The sequence below is a fragment of the Myotis myotis genome, unplaced genomic scaffold (genome assembly GCF_014108235.1).
Source record: "Myotis myotis isolate mMyoMyo1 unplaced genomic scaffold, mMyoMyo1.p scaffold_m19_p_10, whole genome shotgun sequence".
Classification (NCBI taxonomy): Eukaryota; Metazoa; Chordata; class Mammalia; order Chiroptera; family Vespertilionidae; genus Myotis; species Myotis myotis.
This window is the reverse complement of record NW_023416314.1, coordinates 917,293-937,269: the sequence shown is the minus strand read 5'-3', so window position 1 is coordinate 937,269 and position 19,977 is coordinate 917,293. Positions and strand designations below refer to the sequence as shown.

Sequence of the window (19,977 nt, the reverse complement as noted above, 5' to 3'; positions counted from 1 at the left end):
ATACATAGCCAAGACTTAAACCAGTGGCTACCCACAGTTCTGTCTGTAATAGACTTTGTCACTTTCTCCTTTAGGAAGCCCTACTCCAACCACTCACGAAATCGTCACGGTGGGCGACCCCTTACTCTCCTCGGGGCTCCGAAGCATCGGCTCCAGGCGGCACAGCGCTCCTTCCTCAGCACCCCAGCAGTCGAGACTCCGGATGATGTCTCCAGTGAGAACAGGGAGCACTTACTCCAAGAATAGTGGCTCCTCCGTCTCCACCCCGGGGGCCACTACGGACCTGGAGCCAAGTGCCAGAGCAGTGGATCATGTCTTAGGGCCACTGACTTCAAATACCAACTTAAGGCAAAACACTCCCACCTCTTCCAGTCTGCAGAGGACAGTGGTGATGGTGGCCACCAAAGCCAGTCACGTGGATGGCTCTCCATCTTCAGAAATGAAGCATCCCAGCGCTTCAGACCTGGCCTCCAGCAGCTCCTCTTCGAAAGGAGAGAAGACCAAAATGCTGAGTTCCAAGAGTTCCGAGGGCTCCGCTCATAACGTGGCCCACCCCGGCCTCCCTAAACCGGCTCCGCAGCGCCATAGTCCACCATCTGGCGAACCAAATGTTAGTAAAACGGGCACGTTCGTGGAATTCTCTTCGGTGCCGTTTTCCTCCAGAGAGGCCCTCCCCCTCCCCCAGCTCCATCCGAGAGGGCAGAGGAATGACTGGGACCCACGTCCAGACCCCACCCAGGCAGGGAGTCCCCCCGCCGAGGGCGACACGGACGCCAAAACCTCGAAGCTGTCGGGGGTGAGCCACCGATCGCCTATCATCAGCGAACAGGTGGGACCTAGCTCCAGAGACAGGAGACAGAAAGGGAAAAGGTCGTGTAAAGAAACCTTCAGAGAAAAGCGTTCCAGTAAGTCCTTCCTGGAGCCTGGTCAGGTCGCCGCTGGTGAGGAAGGGCACCTCAAGGCGGAGTTTGCAGATGAAGGTTTGACTCCTGAGTTTCCAGGGCAACGGCCATGTAACAGCGTGTCTTCTGATAAGATTGGGGACAAAGTCCTTGCTGCTCCTGGAGTCCCCAAAGCTCCGTCCGTGCAAGGAGAAGGCCCTGCCACGGAATTACAGACACCCCGAAAACGCACGGTCAAAGTCACACTGACACCCCTGAAGATGGAAGGTGAGAGTCAGCCCAGAAATGCCCTGAAGGAAAGCAGCCCTGCTTCCCCTTTGCACATGGAGTCAGCCTCGCCGGCAGAGCCCGCGTCAGCCTCCGGGAGTCCAGGAGCTGGGCCAGGGGCCCAGCCAAGCCCCAGCAACGCCTCCCAGGAGCCTCCGAGCAACAGCTACCAGACTCTTCCCGCCCAGGACCGGAGCCTCATGCTTCCTGACGGCCCCAAGCCCCAGGAGGACGGGTCCTTCAAAAGGAGGTACCCCCGCCGGAGCGCCCGGGCCCGTTCTAACATGTTCTTCGGGCTCACCCCCCTCTACGGAGTCCGGTCCTACGGGGAGGAAGACCTTCCCTTCTACAGCAGCTCGGCGGGGAAGAAACGAGGCAAGAGGTCGGCCGAAGGGCAGGTGGACGGGGCTGATGACCTGAGCACTTCCGACGAGGACGACCTGTACTATTACAACTTCACCCGGACGGTGATCGCGGCGGGGGCGGAGGAGCGGCTGGCGGCCCACAACCTATTTCGGGAGGAGGAGCAGTGTGATCTCCCGAGAATCTCACAGCTGGATGGTGTTGACGACGGGACAGAGAGCGATACCAGTGTCACGGCCACCACGAGGAAGACCGGCCAGATTCCAAAAAGAAACGGGAAAGAGAACGGGACAGAGAGCCTCAAGCTGGACCGGCCCGAAGACGGGGAGAAGGAACATGTCATCAAGAGTTCTGTGGGCCACAAAAGCGAGCCCAAGGCGGAGAACTGCCACTCGGTGAGCCGAGGGAAGACCCAGGGCCAGGACTCCCTGGAGGCTCAGCTCAGCTCCTTGGAGTCCAGCCGCAGGGTCCACCCCAGCGCCCCCTCGGACAAGGCCTTGCTGGACACCTACAACCCCGAGCTCCTGAAGTCGGACTCCGACAACAACAACAGCGATGACTGCGGGAACATCCTGCCCTCAGACATCATGGACTTTGTCCTGAAGAACACGCCCTCCATGCAGGCCTTGGGGGAGAGCCCAGAGTCCTCGTCCTCAGAACTCCTGACCCTGGGCGAGGGCCTGGGCCTCGACAGCAACCGTGAGAAGGACATGGGTCTGTTTGAAGTGTTTTCTCAGCAGCTGCCGACCGCGGAGCCTGTGGACAGCAGCGTCTCTTCGTCCATCTCAGCCGAAGAGCAGTTCGAGCTGCCGCTAGAGCTGCCGTCCGACCTCTCGGTGCTGACCACGCGGAGCCCCACGGTCCCCGGCCAAAACCCCGGCAGGCTAGCCGTCATCGCCGACGCAGCAGAGAAGAGAGTCGCCATCCCGGAGAAGCCCGTGGCCGCCTCCGAGGATGACCCAGCGCTGCTGAGCCCGGGAGTCGACCCCGCGCCCGAAGGCCACATGACTCCCGACCGATTCATCCAGGGACACATGGATGCCGACCTCGCCAGCCCCCCGTGCGGCGCAGTGGAGCAGAGCCGTGGCAGCAGTCAGGATTTAACTCGGAGCAGCAGCACCCCTGGCCTCCAGGTACCGGCTTCCCCTTCTGTGCCCATCCAGAACCAGAAATACGGGCCCAGTTCTGCCGAGAGCCCCGGCCCGTCTCAGATCTCTAATGCGGCGGTGCAGACCACGCCTCCCCACCTGAAGCCGCCCACCGAGAAGCTCATTGTCGTTAACCAGAACATGCAACCACTTTACGTGCTCCAGACTCTGCCGAACGGCGTGACCCAGAAAATCCAGCTGACCTCTTCCGTTAGTTCTGCACCCAGTGTGATGGAGGCAAACCCTTCCGTGCTGGGGCCCATGGGCAGTGGCCTCGCGCTGACCACGGGGCTAAACCCAGGCTTGCAGGCACCTCAGCCTCTTTTCCCTCCTGCTGGCAAAGGCTTGCTGCCCGTGCCTCACCACCAGCACTTACACCCCTTCCCCACAGCTGCTCAGGGCAGTTTCCCGCCCACCATCAGCAGTTCTCCTCCAGGCCTGCTCATTGGGGTGCAGCCTCCTCCAGATCCCCAACTTCTGGTGTCTGAAGCCAGCCAGAGGACAGACCTCAGCACCACGGTAGTCACTCCGTCCTCTGGACTCAAGAAAAGACCCATATCTCGCCTACAGACCCGAAAGAATAAGAAGCTTGCTCCCTCTAGCACCCCTTCAAACATCGCCCCCTCCGATGTGGTTTCTAACATGACACTGATTAACTTCACACCCTCCCAGCTTCCAAATCACCCCAACCTGTTAGATTTGGGGTCACTTAACACGTCATCTCACCGGACTGTCCCCAACATCATAAAAAGGTCTAAGTCGGGCGTCATGTATTTTGAACAGGCACCCCTGTTACCACAGACGGTGGGCGGACCTGCCACAGCGACGGGCACGTCGACCGGGAGCCAGGACACTGGCCACCTCGCTTCGGGGCCCGTGGCCGGCTTGGCGTCCGGTTCCTCAGTCTTGAATGTCGTATCCATGCAAACGACAACCCCTACGAGTAGTGCATCGGTTCCGGGACATGTTGCATTGACCAACCCGCGGTTGCTGGGTGCCCCAGACACTGGCCCCATAAGCAACCTGTTGATTAAAGCCAGCCAGCAGGGCCTGGGGATCCAGGACCAGCCCGGGGCTCTGCCACCCAGCTCGGGAATATTTCCCCAGCTGGGGTCGCTGCAGACCCCCTCTACCGCGGCGATGACGGCTGGATCTGGCGTCTGCGTCCTCCCCTCGACGCAGACAGGGGTCCTAGCGGCCGCCTCCCCCTCCAGGGACGCTGAAGATCACTATCAGCTTCAGCATGTGAGCCAGCTCCTGGCCAGCAAAGCGGGAATTCTCCCTTCCCAGCGGGATCCTGAAGCTGCTCCAGGGACCCAGGGGCCGGGCTTGGCGCAGACAGCAGACGCTCCTAACAGCCTGGGGCTGGAGCCAAAGAGGGCGGCCTCCTCTGCCGGACAGGCCCGCGCGGCCTCCCCTGTGGGCTCCCCTGTGGGCTCCCCCTCTGGACCCCAGTCCGCAAGCCCCTCCGTGCCAGGCGCTCACCCCAAACCAAAAAGCAAGCGCATCCAGCTGCCTTTGGACAAAGGGAATGGCAAGAAGCACAAGGTTTCCCACCTGCGGACCAGCTCCTCGGAAGCACACGTTCCAGACCAGGAGGCCCCCACGTCCTGCCTGACCTCGTCCACAGGGTGAGAGCCAGTGTCGGCCGTGCTGGGTCTGTGGGGGCGGGGCCCGAGCAGAGGCTGGGGAAGGGGCTGTCTGTGAGAGGGACAGCCTTCTGCCACGTTTGCAGTGCTCAGGTGTGTTCTGGGTTTTAAATGATTGTTTTTTCACTCACGGTGGTGACGTATAGAGCAAACTTCAGTGCCTTCGTGAGCAGTGGGTCTCCTGCGTAGAACCACGTCTCTGCTCAGCTCTGATGTAACACGGTGCCGCTGCGGGCTGCTGTTTGGCTGCTGTTGCCTCTTTGCTGAGGCCGAGGGATGGTTATTCCTGCTCAGAGTGTAACGTGTCTGATGTGCACAAGTGAATGTTACATATATATGCGCCCAGGGAGCCACCATTCAGATCGAGATAGAAAACCTCCCTAGTGCTCCAGAGACTCCTGGTGCCGTGGGCAGGGCACCCACACCCCCTGCATCGCCACGGGCTGGGGTTCCGCTCACGAAGTTACCAGAGCCTGACTGTCGTTTCTGTGGCCTGACCCCCACCCTGGTGCATATGTGCTAACGGTTCTGTTTCAGGGCCCCCGCAGCAGAGGCTGAGCAGCAGGACACGGCTGATGGGGAGCCGGCGGCACAGGAGTGTGGGCAGCCCCCGGGGTGAGCAGAGGAAGGTCTCCAAGACCAAGTCCTCATCAAACACCCTTCTTCCTGCGTGTGTGGCCCGTGTGTTCTGATCCTCACCAGAGCCTGTGCATGTGGATCTGTGTGGCCGGTGTGTTCTGATCCTCACAAGAGCCTGTGCGTGTGGATCTGTGTGGCCGGTGTGTTCTGATCCTCACCAGAGCCTGTGCGTGTGGATCTGTGTGGCCGGTGTGTTCTGATCCTCACCAGAGCCTGTGCGTGTGGATCTGTGTGGCCGGTGTGTTCTGATCCTCACTACAGAAAATGTTTATTGATTTGAGAGAGAGAGACATCCATGTGGGAACACGATCAGGTGCCTCTCGCACGCTACCCGACCAGGCATTGAATCCGCAACCCAGGCATGTGCCCTGACCGGGAACCAGACCTGCCACCCTTTTGTGCACAGGACGATACTCCAGCCAACTGAGCTACTCGGCCAGGGTGCCAAAGTTCCTTTAATAAAAGTCATACAGTATAGGATTATTTAAATAATGGATAATGGTTCCCTGTTCATCCTGCCTGACCCCATCCCAATCTATTCCTTAGAGGTAACATTGCTAACAATTTGTTTTCATCCATGGTGACATTTTTTAAAATACGTTTTTATTGATTTGAATTAAAGAGGGATATAGAGACTGAAGCATCAATGGGAGAAACATTGACTGCCTCTTCCATGCCCCCTACTGGTGATGGAGACCACAACCTGGGCGTGTGCCCTGACCGGGAACCAGACCCTGACCTCCTGGTTCATAGGTTGCCGCTCAACCACTGAGCCACACCGGCCGGGCTGGGAGACCTTTGTATGCACACACAGATATATGTGGCATACATAAGGACATGTATATACTTCTTTTTACATAGAATGAGTAATGCTATACATACTGTTCTTTACCTGGTTTTATCGCTTACCAAATTGTGTGGGCATTTCTGTACAGTGTTTATAGATGCACTTTATATTTTAATGGCGGCCTCTGGCTCCCATGTGTGATCTACAGTAATTTACCTAACTATCCCCTTTAGTATATATTTCACTGTTGCGGGTTCAATCCCTGGTTGGGGCCCATTGTGGGAAGCAACCGAAAGCAGCCAACTTAAGCTGCTCTTAAGTGATTCCAGAACTGCTTCTAGCAAGTGTTCTTTAATCCTTTTCCCAATACTAAGGGTGAGAAAAAAATGTAAGGACACAATCTACAACCCCAAAAGTAAAAGTTGAATGTCGCCCTAGCCAGTTTGGCTTAGTGGATAGAGCATTGGCCTGCGGCTTCGATTCCGGTCAAGGGCATGTACCTCGGTTGCAGGTTCCTCAGCCCTGGTCGGTGTGTGTACAGGAGGCAACCAATCGATGTGTCTCTCTCACATCGATGTTTCTCTCAGTCTCTCTCTCTCCCCCTTCCACTCTAAAAAATCAGTGGAAAAATATCCTTGGTTGAGTATTAACAAAATAAATAAATAAAAATTTAATGTCAGTATTTGGGGGGGAATCTCCTAGAACAGTGGTTGGCAAACCGCGGCTCGCAAGCCACATGCGGCTCTTTGGCCCCTTGAGTGTGGCTCTTCCACAAAATAGCACGTGCGGGCGCACACGTACAGTGTGATTGAAACTTCATGGTCCACGCGCAGAAGTCGGTTTTCAGAAAGGAGATCGACGAAATACACAAGACGAGTGTGGATGGGAGAGTTGGAAGGGGTCGACCTCAGCAAACGTACCTCAATCAGATTGAGGACGTTTTTAGCAAAGGCCAGCTTAGGAGCACCCTAATTAAGTTAATAACAATGTACCTGCCCTACCCGGTTTGGCTCAGTGGATAGAGCGTCGGCCTGCGGACTGAAAAGTCCCAGGTTCGATTCCGGTCAAGGGCATGTACCTTGGTTGCTGGCACATCCCCAGTAGGGGGTGTGCAGGAGGCAGCTGATCGATGTTTCTCTCTCATCCATGTTTCTAACTATCCCTCTCCCTTCCTCTCTGTAAAAAATCAATAAAATATATTTAAAAAAAAAAAAAAACCAAAGTACCTACCTAGTTTAAGTTTAAAAAATTTGGCTCAGAAGAAATGTCAGTCATTGTCCTGTTGATGTTTGGCTCCGTTGACTGATGAGCTTGCCGACCGCCGGCCTAGAAGATGGCTGTCGGTGCCGCACGGCGGCGGGTGGTGGTCCTCGTTCAGGGGCTGGTCTCCGGCAGGGCTTTGTGGGACTGACACAGCTTTAGCTTTGAACTGAAGCCCTCACTGATAAATCTCACACTTGTGTTTTGGGTTGTTTTTGTGTGTGTGTGTGTTTTTAGGCAAATGGCTGTTCTTCCTGAGGTTCAGACAACACAAAATCCAGCAAATGAACAAGAAAGCACAGGTATGTGGGTGGGTAACTGGTCCGAATCAGAATTTCACAGCCAAACGTGCTGTAAAAATCACCTACGTTACCTACTGGTTTTTCTAGATTTAAACCCTCCCTCAGCCCCCACGCGCCCCCCCCCACAAACAGTCACACAGAGTGAAGTGAGGGAACAAACTGTAGCCTGAGCCTCACAGCATCTCTCCGTCCCGTGCTTGTCCACTACATATTCTGTGGCCGTCTGTCAAGGAAAGGACACAAGACTGAAACCTTTATGCTCCTGCTCGACTTGCTTTAGTAGCAGTATGGTGCAGATAGCTAGTGTGCCCGGGCCGGTGTGGCTCAGTGGATAGAGCGTCGGCCTGCAGACCAAAGGGGCCCGGGTTTGATCCCGATCAAGGGCACGTACCTCGGTTGCGGGCTCCTCCCCAGCCCGTGCCATGGTCGCGGCTCATGCAGGAAGCAACCAATCGATGTGATTCTTTCACATCAATATTTCTCTCTGTCTTTCCCTTTCTTTAAAATTAATGGAAAAATATCCTTGGGTGAGAATTAAAAAATAATAATAAAAATAAAAAGTAAATAAATAGCTCGTGATAACCTGACTTCATTCACCCCTGGTTGTCACTGAAGAAAGCCAGGAAGCATTCTTACTCTGTAAGCTAGCCAGATCCGGCTGTGCCACCAGACACGCCTCCAGAGCCCTCACGGTCTGTCCTGCTGATTGGTCGGTAACAGCAGGTCATGTTGTTCCGATTGGGAGCTCTGGGGTCAGGCTTTGCCCGTTTCCATTAAAGGGCCTGTCTTCCCCAGAGGAGAACCCGGTGGGGAAACTGCTTGGACACCAGCTTTGGGGTGTCGGAACACGGCTGCCTGGCCGATCCTCGAGAAGGTGGGTCGGTCTCTGTGTGGGAGGCCAGCAGGGGCCAACCGTGCAGCTCTGAGCCGCAGGAGCTCAAGGGCGGCGTTGCCCTCTATCGGCTGCCTGAGCCTGGGCGCTGGGCCACTTAGCTCTCTGCCTCCGTTCCCTCACCTACCCATCGGCCTTCTGTGAGGCTGGTGAGTTACGATCAAGGGACCGTACCTGAGAGAGTGGGAGAGTGCCTGGCACACGCTGCTTCATACACATTAGCAGTGTTATTTTTTACTTTAACCTACAGAGGGCAGTCACTTACTGAAAAACTATCAAATTGTCATACTAGAAGCTCTGCCACAAAGAGCATGACTCTGTTCAAACCATTCTTTCTAGTTTTGCTGGTAGTCAGTCGTGTGTAGCTAAGGCCTGAGTAGCGAGCTCACCTCCTTGAGACTCCGTTTGATTGCCTGTCTGGGATAATCCCTGTTCTGGATGCCACTGGCTTCGCGATGGCGTGCGTAGTCTGGGCTCCCCGAGCCTGCTGCTGCAGCTGCTGACGCTCTGCGCTCTCCCTCGCAGACCCGAAGGCGGCGGAGGAGGAAGACGGAGGCTTCAGCTCGCCACTCATGCTCTGGCTGCAGCAGGAACAGAAGCGCAAGGAAAACATCACTGAGAAAAAGCCCAAGAAAGGCCTGGTGTTTGAAATTTCCAGTGACGACGGCTTCCAGATCTGTGCGGAGAGCATTGAAGGCGAGTGGATTGCTCGGGCTGCCCCGGCACAGGCCTGTCCGGCCTGAGCTGCACCGTCCATGTGTGTGCCACTTGCAGGGCAGCGCTGTGCAGCTGTGCTGGGAGGTGGTGGGGCTTTGCACATGTGGTTTGTCCTTAGAAGTTAGTGTTCTTGAGAAACAGTCCGTGGTTTATGGGAAAAGTTAGGGATACAGATTATGTTTTGAACGTTACACACACCCTGCATAGCACATGAGATCTCTGCTTGTCTCTCACTTTTCTCCTACCACTTCCTGTTTTGTTTCCTTCTTCTTCTTTTTTTTTAAATTGATTTCAGAGAGGAAGGGAGCTGGGGGAGAGAGAGAGAGAAGAAACATTGAAGATGAGAGAAGAGAATCGTTGACCGGCTGCCTCCTGCACGCCCCCCACTTGGGATTGAGCTCCCAACCCAGGCATGAGCCTTGACCAGAATCAAACCTGGGACCCTGTAGTCCCCAGGCCAATGCTCTACCCACTGAGCCAAGCCGGCCAGGGCCTTCCTGTACATCTTGAATGCTGTTCTCCCTCACCTCTATAAACATCTGTTTACTTTTATGTCTTACTCAGCAGGCAGCTTCCCGTAAGGGCTTGAAGCTTATGTTCTTCCTAGAGACCTGATACACAAAATTCATGCGGGTGGGGGGGTGGGGATCAGCCTGTCCTGCACCCTCTTGCAATCCAGCCCTCTCACAATCCGGGACCCCTTGCTCCTAACCACCCACCTGCTCGCTCCTTGCCTGCTCGCTCCTTACCGCTTGGCTCGCCATTCCTTAGCGCTGCCCCGGAAGCAGGACAGGCTCCCGCCACCGCCGCTGCACTTACTGTCGTGAGCCTGGCTTCTGGCTGAGCAGAGCTCCCGCTGTGGGAGTGCACTGACCACCAGGGGGTAGCTCCTGCGTTGAGCATCTGCCCCCTGGTGGCCAGTGCAGGTCATAGCGCCCAGTTCTGGTTGTGCCATAACAGTCGCTGGGCTTTCATGTATAGAGATTTAACATTTTTGTGCCCCTAACATGTACCTGTTCATTAGCTGTTGAAGGACTAGTGAATGTGCTGTAGGCAACAGGTACTAGAGGAGTTTCAGGGGGAAGAAGGTCACTGTGGGTCAGCGAGAGTTATCAAAAAAAACATGAAAGCCCGAGCTGGTGTTGCTCAGTGGGTAGAGTGCTGGCCTGCGGACCAAAGGGTCCTGGGTTCGATTCCATTTGAGGGCACGTACCTTGGTTTCAGGCTCCTCCTTGGCCCTTGCTCTGTTCAGGGCACTCACAGGAGGCAATCAATCAATAATCGTTGTGTTTCTCTTACATTGATGTTTCTCTCTTTCCCTCTCTTATTTACTCTCCCTAAAGATCAATGGAAAAATATCCTCGAGTGAGGATTAACAACGAAAAAAGAAAGAAAGAAAGAAAAATGTTAAGAGAACTAGACTGAGTCTGAAATCCACGTGGATTTCTCCCCACCACACCACACTCACTTCTGTGACAGTGAGAGACGATGGGACCTCAGGGGCGAGCTGAGGGGGACTGTGCAGGTTTCCAGTTACAACTCGTCCTTGTAAGGCGCTGAGAGGTCACGGTGTCCCCACAGTCTTGGTTCAGCTGTTCACTGTTACTGCATCGGTCAGAGTGTAGGGAACAGAATTAACACCCGCACTTGGGTTTAGGGTCCAGGTGCCATCGCGGGGTGGCAGTGCTCTGGGGACTCGTCATTTCAGGCGGTCTGGATCCCCTCACTGCCTCTGTCCTTTCTCGAGAAAGAGACATTCCCTCTCAGCTTCTCATGCACTGAGCTGATTGAAACTACAAAACAAAACCTGCCGCCGCAGGGGCATGCGCTTCCCGCCGCGGGATTCTGAGGGCAGTGCTGGCGCCGCCGCGGGTGCAGCCGCTGCTGGAACGCTGTCTTTCCTCACAGATGCCTGGAAGTCGCTGACAGACAAAGTCCAGGAAGCGCGATCCAATGCCCGGCTGAAGCAGCTGTCGTTTGCAGGTAACGGCGCGGGTGCTCGTTCTGCTCCTGTCTCAGAATATGCTGGTAGCTGGGTCTACGTTACGGAGTTGATTCTAAAAACAAAACAAAAACCACAGCAACATTCTTTTTTTAAAAATGAATTTTCACAACTTTATTGAGACAGTATTCTTTTACTGTACGTTCACCCTTTAAAGCACACAGTTCGGTGGCTTTGAGTATGCTCACCAAGGAGCAGCCGTCCTGTCTGTGTCACGCCAGGACGTTTCCATTATCGCCAAGAGCAACCTCGTGCCCATCGGCAGTCATTGCTCAGCTCCAGCCCCTGGCGACCACGAATCCACTTTCTGTGTCGGTGGGTTTGCTGTGTATTTCGTATGTGGGACAGGGCGAGGCTGTCCAACTAGAGGGGTAACCAGTTCAGAACGACTGTTCAAATTTAATTATAGTTCATCCAGTGCCCAAAGAAGGAATCGTACAGTATGTGGCCTTCTGGGGCTGGCTTCCTTCACTTAATACCGTGCTCTGCTGTAACGTGGCCTCAGCACTCCCATCTTTTTTTATTATTAACAAATGAATTTTGGCAGAGCACACGTAACATTTACCGTCTTAACCATTCTTAAGTGTAGAATTCAGCGGTGGTGAGTACGTTCTCAGTGTTGTACAGCCGTGGCCGCCTGTCACTCTTCAGTCTTCTCCTTGCCCTGGCCCCTGGCCACCACCATTGTATTTTTTGGCTTTATGAGTTGGATTACTCTAAGCACCTTATGTAATCATACGGTTTGTGACTTGCTTATTTCACTTACCATAATGTCCTCAAAGTTCATCCATGTTGTAGCATCTGTCAGGATTTACTTTTTCAGGTTGAATAATATTTTACTGTGTCCGTATTTTACATTTTGCTTATCCATTGGTCGTCAATGGACACTTGGCTTACTTAATATTAATCTCTTATTAGATACATGTTTGCAAATAATTGCTCTCATTCTGTGACTTTTTACTGTATGGATAGTGTCCTCCCATTTTTTGCAGATGGTGAGGGAGATATTTTGGGGGCAAGAAAATAGGGTTCATGGGTCTGGCTCTGACCAACTGGTTGTCACTGCATGAACTATAATTAAATGCGTCCTTAGTTGTTCTGAACTAGTTATTGGTAATGTGTAATTCTATTGGAGGGTTTGGCTCAGTGTTCTCCTCCTCAGATTGAATAGTCTGGCCCTTTCTTTCTCTAGTGGCACAAAGATTTCTTTGGTTTATCCATGTCTTGTGCTGCAATATGCAGTGTAAGAAACCCTGAGCTCTGGAGGCAGATAGAGCTGAGTCCAAGCTCTATTTCTGCCCTGTTGCTATCGATATTATATTGTTTGCAGCTAACTAACTTCTCTGAGTCTGGATCTCCGTATCTATAAGGTCATAATATTAATCCAACTTTTGATCTTTGTTGTGAGGATTAATTAAAATAATGAACCTGCCCTAGCTGGTTTGGTTCAGTGGATAGAGCGTTGGCCTGCGGACTGAAGGGTCTCAGGTTCGATTCCAGTCAAGGGCACATGCCTGGGTTGTGGGCTTGATCCCCAGTAGGGGACGTGCTGGAGGCAGCCGATCAGTGATTCTCTCTCATCATTGATGTTTCTCTCTCTCTCTCTCTCTCTCTCTCTCTCTCTCTCTCTCTCTCCCTCTCCCTCTCCCTCTCCCTCTCCCTCTCCCTCTCTCTCCCTTTCTCTCCTCCCCTCCCTCTCTCCCCCCCTCCCTCTCCCTTCCTCTCTGAAATTCAATAAAGGAATATTAAAAAAATATATAATGAGTCTTGCATTATTGGCAGCTCTTCATTTACATGTAGCTATGTATTTATGTACCCGAATGTACCTAATGTGCCAGTGAAGAGCATTATCCTGACTAAAGGGATTTGGAACCGAATTCAGGGAAATTATTGAATATTAGCACTTTTTATAGCATCTTCTCTTTTATTCAATCTTTATTATTGAAAGTATTTCCCCCATTGAGCCCTTCTAGCCCACCCCGCTCCAGGCCTCACCACCATGTTGTCTGTGTCCATGGGTTACACAGACATGCATGCAAGTTCTATGGTTGATCACCTCCCGCCCACCCACCCACTCTTCCCCGCCTTCCCTCAGATTCCACATTCTGTTCACTGGCTCTGGATATATTTTGTTGATTAGATTCCACATATGAGTGAGATCAGTGACACTTGTCTTTCTCTGACTGACATGTCACTCAGCATGATACTCTCCAGGCCCCTCCATGCTGTCTCAAAGGGTAAGAGATGCTTCTTTTTTGCTGCTGCATAGTATTCCATGGTGTAAATGTACCACAGTTTTTTACCCACTCATCTACTAATGGGCATTTAGATATTGTAAATTGTGCTGCTATGAACACAGGGATGCATACATTCTTTCTGTGTGGTGCTTCGGGTCTCTCAGTATATATTTCTAGAAGTGGGATTACTGGGTCAAATGGGAGTTCCATATTTAATTTTTAGAGGAAGCTCCATACTGTTCTCCACAGTGGCTGCACCAGTCTGCATTCCCACCAGCAGTGCAAGAGGGTTCGCTGTTCTCCGCATCCTTGCCAGCACTTGTCATTTGTTGATTTGTTGATGGTAGCCATTCTGACAAGTGTGAGGTGATACCTCATTATTGTTTCATTTGCATCTCTCTGATAATCAGTGACTTTGAGCTTTTTTCATATGTCTCTTAGCCTTCTGTATGTCCACTTTGGAGAAATGTCTGTTTGGGTCCTTTGCCATTTTTTAATTGGATTGTTTATCTTCCTTCTGTTAAGTTGTATGAGTTCCTTATATATTTTGGGTATTGACCCTTTACCAGATGTATCATTGCCAAATATGTTCTCCCATACAGTGGGCTCCCGTTTCGTTTTGGCGATTGTTTCTTTTGCTGTGTGGAAGCTTTTCATTTTGATGTGGTCCCATTTGTTTGTTTTCTCAGATTCCTTTGCCCTAGGTGTATTGGTAAACATATTGCTATGAGAGATGTCTGACATTTTGCTGCCTTTGGTTTCTCTTAGGATAGCTATGGTTTCACGACTTGACTTACATTTAAGTCTTTTTTCCATTTTGAGCTTATTCTTGTGTATCGTGTAAGTTGGTGGTCTCTAGCAATTTTTTGCATGTATCTGCCCAATTTTCCCCACACCATTTATTGAAGAGACTGTCTTGACTCCATTGTATGTTCTTGCCTCCTTTATCAAATATTAACTGTAGTTTTCCGAGTACAAGTCTTTTACCACCTTGGTTAAGTTTATTCCTAATTATCTTACTTTTTTTTGTTGCAATGGTAAATGGGATTATTTGTTTAGTGTCTCTTTCTAAGAATTCATTATTGGTGTATTAAAAAAAAACACATCAATTTCTGGATGTTGATTTTGTATCCTGCTACATTGCCAAATTCATTTATTAAATCTAGTAGTTTTTTGGTGGAGTCTTTAGTGTTTTCTATTACAATATCATGTCATCTGCGAATAAGGACAGTTTTACTTCCTCCTTTCCAATTTGGATGCCTTTTATTTCTTCTTGTCTGATCACTGTGGCTAGGATTTTCAGTTGAATAAGAGTGGTGAAAGCAGACATCCCTGTCTTGTTCCTGTTCTTAGGGGAAATGGTTTTCATTTTTTCCCATCGAGTATGATGTTGGCTGTAGGTTTGTCATCTATGGCCTTTATTATGTTGAGATATGATCACTGTATTCCGACTTTGCTGAGTTTTTATCAAAAATGGGTGTTGGACCCTAACTGGTTTATCTCAGTGGATAGAGCGTTGGCCTGCGGACTGAAGGGTCCCGGGTTCGATCCCGGCTAAGGGCATGTACCTTGGTTGCGGGCACATCCCCAGTAGGGGGCGTCAAGGAGGCAGCTGATGGATGTTTCTCTCTAATCAATGTTTCTAACTATCCCTCTCCCTTCCTCTCTGTGAAAAATCAGTAAAATACATTTCTTTTAAAAAATGGGTGTTGGATTTTGTCAAATGCTTTTCTGCATCTATTGATATGATCGTGTGATTTTTGTCTTTCAGTTTGTTTATGCAGTGTATCACGTTTATTGATTTGCGAATATTGTACCAGATTTGCATCCCTGGAATGAATCCCACTTGGTCATGGTGTATAATCTTTTTAATATATTGCTGGATCTAATTTGCTAATATTTTGTTGAGGATTTTAGAGCTGTGTTCATCAGGGATATTGGCCTGTAATTCTCCTTCTTTGTAGTGACTTTATCTGGTTCTGGGATTAGGATAATGCTGGCCTCATAAAAAGAGCTTGGAAGTGTTCCTTCCTCTTGGAGTTTTTTGGAATAGTTTGAGGAGGATAGGTGTTAGTTTTTCATTGAATGTTTGGTAAAACTCCCCTGTGAAACTTGTGTTTGCTGGGAGTTTTTTGGTTACTGCTTCTATTTCATCAGTTGTTATTGGCCTATTCAGGTTTTCTGATTCTTCCTGATTCAGTTTTGGGAGACTGTATTTTTCTAGGAATTTGTCCATTTCATCCGCATTGTCCAGCTTGTTGGCATATAGTTGTTCATAGTATTTTCTTAAAATTCTTTGTATTTCTGTGGGGTCAGTGGTTACTTCTCCGCTTTTGTTTCTAATCTTATTTATTTGGGTCCTTGTTTCTTATGAGTCTGACTAATGGCTCCTCAATCTTATCCTTTCAAAGAACCAGCTTGGTTTCATTGATATTTTTTGTATTTTTTTTTTAGTCTGTCAGTTATTTCTGCTCTAATCTTTATTATTTCCTTCCTTCTACTTGGCTTTTCTTGTTCTCTTTCTGGTTCTTTAAATTGTAGGGTTAAATAGTTTATTGTTAATTTTTCTTGTTTTTTGAAGTGGGCCTCTGTGCTATGAACTTCCCTCTCAGGACTGCTCTTGCTATGTCCAAGATTTTGGGTTGTTGTGTGTTCATTTTCATTTGTTTCAAGGAAGGTTTTTTATTTCTTTCTTGATCTCATTGGAAACCCATTCATTGTTTAATAACATGCTATTTAGCCTCCATGTGTTTGAATGTTTTGGGGTGTTTTTACTGTAGTTGAGTTCTAATTTCATTCCACTGTGATCTGAGAAGATGCTTGATATGATTTCAGTCTTCCTGAACTAGAGACTTGTTTTGTGTCCTAACATGTGGTCTATCTTTGAGAATGACCCATGTGCACTTGAGGAGAATGTATATTCTGTAGCTTTGGGGGAAATGTTCTGTAAATGTCACTTAACTCCATCCTACATTGGGTACATATATATTTCCCAGCGTTATAACTTCTTGTTGGATTGATCCCTTCAGTACTGTGTATTCACCTTTGTTGTCTCTTATGATAGCCTTCATTTTGAAGTCTATTTTGTCAGGTATGAGTATTGGTACCCCAGCTTTTTTTTCTTTTCCATTTGCATGGAACATGGTTTCCATCCCTTCACTCTCGTTCTGTGTGAGTCTTTTGTTCTGAGATGGATCTCTTGTGTAGAGCATATAGTTGGGTCATGTTTTTGTATCCATTCAGCTACCCTGTCTTATTATATATTTTTATTATTATTATTATTATTATCATCATCATTATTAATTTTAGAGAGGAAGGGAGAGAGAAATATCAATGATGAGAGAGAATCATTGATCGCTCCTGCATACCCGCTACTGGGGATCGAGCCCGCAACCCAGGCATGTGCCCTTGCCTGGAATCGAACCTGGGACCCTTCAGCCCACAGGCCAACACTCTATCCACTGAGCCAAACTGACTAGGGTAACCCTATGTCTTTTGATTGCAGCATTTTTTTTAACTGAAATTCTTTATTGTTTAAAGTATTACACGAATCTCCTTTCCCCCCCCCATTGACCTCTCCCCAGCCGCTCCCCCCCCCAGCTCATGAACCACAACTCTGGGCTTGGGAACGTGAAGGCTGAGTTGTTAGCATGTACCCCAAGGACTTCTCGTTGCTGACAGTGCATGTGCTTTCGCATTAGCACACCATGGGCCCTGCAGGTCCCTCGGCCGGGAATGGCCTTCCGGTAGTCCTTGCAGACCTCAGCCTTCTGTGACCACTCTTCTCTATACTCACTGTCACCGTTATCCCTATAGAAACCCCACCTCCTGACTGGTTTAAATAGGAAGCTTATTTGCCATTTATGTTTCTATCTCTCTCCCTCTCCCTTCCTCTCTGAGATCAATAAAAACATATTTTTAAAAAAGAAAGAAAGGGAGCCTGGCTGGACTACTACCGTCCACGGCTCAGATCCTGCCACATCAGCTGCGTGGCCGGGTGTGGTGTTTACGTTCTGTGAGCCTCGGTTTACTTCTCTGGAGATGAAGCTAGTGACTCTGGCCCCTGTGGTCACTAGGACCATAAAGTGAAGTCATGCATATAGCATCTCTGTGTACACAGAGCAGAGATAAGAGTCCATAGTTTTCATTTGCTGTTTTCACTTTATCTGGCACGAATGTTGTCCATATTGATAGATCTGTATTCGCATAATTTTACTTAAAAATGTTTGATTGGCCCTGACTGGTTTAGCTCAGTGGATAGAGCGTTGGCCTGCAGACTGAAGGGTCCCAGGTTCGATTCCGGTCAAGGGCGTGTACCTTGGTTTCGGGCACATCCCCAATGGTGGGTGTGCGGGAGGCAGCTGATCGGTGTTTCTAACTCTATATCCCTCTCCCTTCCTCTCTGTGGAAAATCAATAAATTATTTTTTAAAAATGTTTGATTGATTTAGGGAGGGGATAGGAAAGGGAGAGAGAGAAACATTGATCAGCTGCCTCCTGCACACCCCCTACTGGGGATTGAGCCCCCCAGCTGGGCAGGCACCCTGATTGGGAATCGAGCCCGTGACCTCTCAGTGCATGGGACGGTGCTCAACCAACTGAGCCGCACTGGCCAGGGCTGTGTCCGCATCATTCGAGTGGCCATCTAATGGGAACTCCTGGCTGGTCTTCAGCTCGCCCGTGAGCGGCCTCGCGGGTGCCCCCTGGCTGGGCCGGTGGCCGCCGCGCACCTGCTCCGCTCCTCACCGTGCCTCTGCCCGCAGGTGTGAATGGCTTGCGGATGCTGGGGATTCTGCACGACGCGGTCGTGTTCCTGACCGAGCAGCTGTCGGGCGCCAAGCACTGTAGGAATTACAAGTTCCGTTTCCACAAACCGGAGGAGGCCAATGAGCCGCCCCTGAACCCTCACGGCTCAGCCCGGGCCGAGGTGCACCTGAGGCAAGTCCCGTCCTTTTCTGGAAGCAGTTTGGGGTCCGAGTTTATTACCCGACGATGTAATTATTTTCCCACATAACCGGGAGATGTTCAGTGTTTGCGTCTTCTACTACTTCGATTGAGTTATTTCTCTAAATGTATTCTAATCCCTTGGCTCCAGGAAGTCGGCGTTTGACATGTTTAACTTCCTGGCTTCCAAGCACCGGCAGCCGCCTGAGTACAACCCCAACGACGAGGAGGAGGAGGAGGTGCAGCTGAAGTCGGCCCGGTGAGTCTGGGAGGGTGCGCGCTAGCAGACCCTGCCTCTCTCTGCTGGCTCCTCGCTGCGTGGCCGGACCAGACTCCCGGGAGCTCGCAGAGGACGAGGCCACGTGGTGAAGTGGCAGGGCTGCTGCAGGGACAGCGTGCTAGCGGAGAAGGGAAGGAACTCTCGGGTGTCCGTTTCCTTTCCTTCGGCCGTAGTGCACTCTGCCAGCTCTGGCTGCACGCGGGAGTCACCCTGCTCAGCAAACACTGTAGGGTTTAGCCCGAGCCCATTTGGCTCAGTGGCTGGAGCGCCAGCCTGGAGACTGAAGGGTCTTGGGTTCGATTCCAGTCAAGGGCACATACCTTGGTTGCAGGCTCCTCCCAGCCTGGGCCCTAGTCGGAGGGGAGAGGGGGTGTGGAGGAGGCAACCAATCGATGTGTTTCTCACACAGCGATATTTCTCTGTCCTTTCTCTATTTCACTCTCTCTAAAATCAATTGGAAAATATCCTCAGGTGAGGATAAAAAAAAGAAAGTATTTAAAAGAGTCCTAATTTTATAAGGTACTTGTTTGCTTGGCACTGAGCAAAGAACACTGAGCCCTCTGCTCCAGGACCCTTCAGTCTAAGACTCAGAACTGAGTGGAGTTCATTACTACATCCTTGTCTCCTTAGGAGGGCGACTAGCATGGACCTGCCCATGCCCATGCGCTTCCGGCACTTGAAGAAGACATCTAAAGAGGCTGTTGGTGTCTACAGGTATGACAGGTTCTAGAGAGACTGCTAGGAAACTAGTGATCTTTTCCAAAATCGGAATGGGCCCACTGCTGGAGCATGCCCCCCTCGGAAAGCTGGGTTTGTAGGTAACAGCCATTGAACCTGAGCCCTGGGTCCTGCAGTTCTTACACTGAACAATGCATTTAACCCAGCAAAGTTTCCCATTGCTGCTGCGTCAGTGGCTGTATGCAGAATGGAGAGCACTTTTGTCCTTGGCCATCTCAGAAAGTTCCTGCCCTCAGATCAGGTGGGGCCAGGTTCTTTTTTCCTCAAGTGTCGGTCCCTCTTGGGGGACTAACGGGATGTTACTCATTTGTTCATGTGTTCATACAATTAACCTTATTGCAGGACGTGTGAGTGATCTTGTCCATCTTCCTGTTCTAGGTCTCCTATCCATGGCCGGGGTCTCTTTTGTAAGAGAAACATCGATGCGGGTGAGATGGTAATCGAGTACGCCGGCAATGTCATCCGCTCCATCCAGACTGACAAGAGAGAGAAGTACTATGACAGCAAGGTGCGTCTCACACTTTCTCTCTCCTGTTCTTTCGTTTTGTTATAGAAAGTGCCCACCAACTATAACTATCTCTAGATCAAAGAATAAATAGTATTCCCCGGGCCGATGTGTCTCAGTTGGTCGGCATCGTCCCATGCACGGAAAGGATGCGGGCTCGATCCCTGGTTGGGGGCATGCAGGAAGCAGCCCATCGATGTGCTTTCACATCAATGTTTCTCTCTCCCTCTCCCTTCTTCTCTTTCAAAAGATCAGTTTTTTAAAAATAGTACTTTATTGATTCAAAGACACTTTTTTTTCAACATTTCTATATCCTCTGAAATTTGTGGTGGGACCAGTAAAAGTT

At 50.5% G+C, this 19,977-nt stretch overlaps 1 protein-coding gene across 14 annotated transcripts in view; it reads left to right on the top strand.

Annotated features, from left to right (window-relative positions):
* The window catches only part of KMT2A (lysine methyltransferase 2A), a 95,099-nt gene that overhangs the window by 69,791 nt on the left and 5,331 nt on the right, over window positions 1-19,977 (top strand). For 9 of the 14 annotated variants that reach the window (XM_036324125.1, XM_036324134.1, XM_036324130.1 and 6 more), the window contains 9 exons: window positions 75-4,311; window positions 4,867-4,944; window positions 7,253-7,317; window positions 8,735-8,905; window positions 10,835-10,909; window positions 17,928-18,102; window positions 18,260-18,367; window positions 19,019-19,102; window positions 19,505-19,634. In XM_036324125.1, coding sequence (XP_036180018.1) covers window positions 75-4,311; window positions 4,867-4,944; window positions 7,253-7,317; window positions 8,735-8,905; window positions 10,835-10,909; window positions 17,928-18,102; window positions 18,260-18,367; window positions 19,019-19,102; window positions 19,505-19,634 — 5,123 coding nt within the window. The other 5 variants (XM_036324129.1, XR_004970267.1, XM_036324135.1 and 2 more) reach the window with 5 other exon arrangements.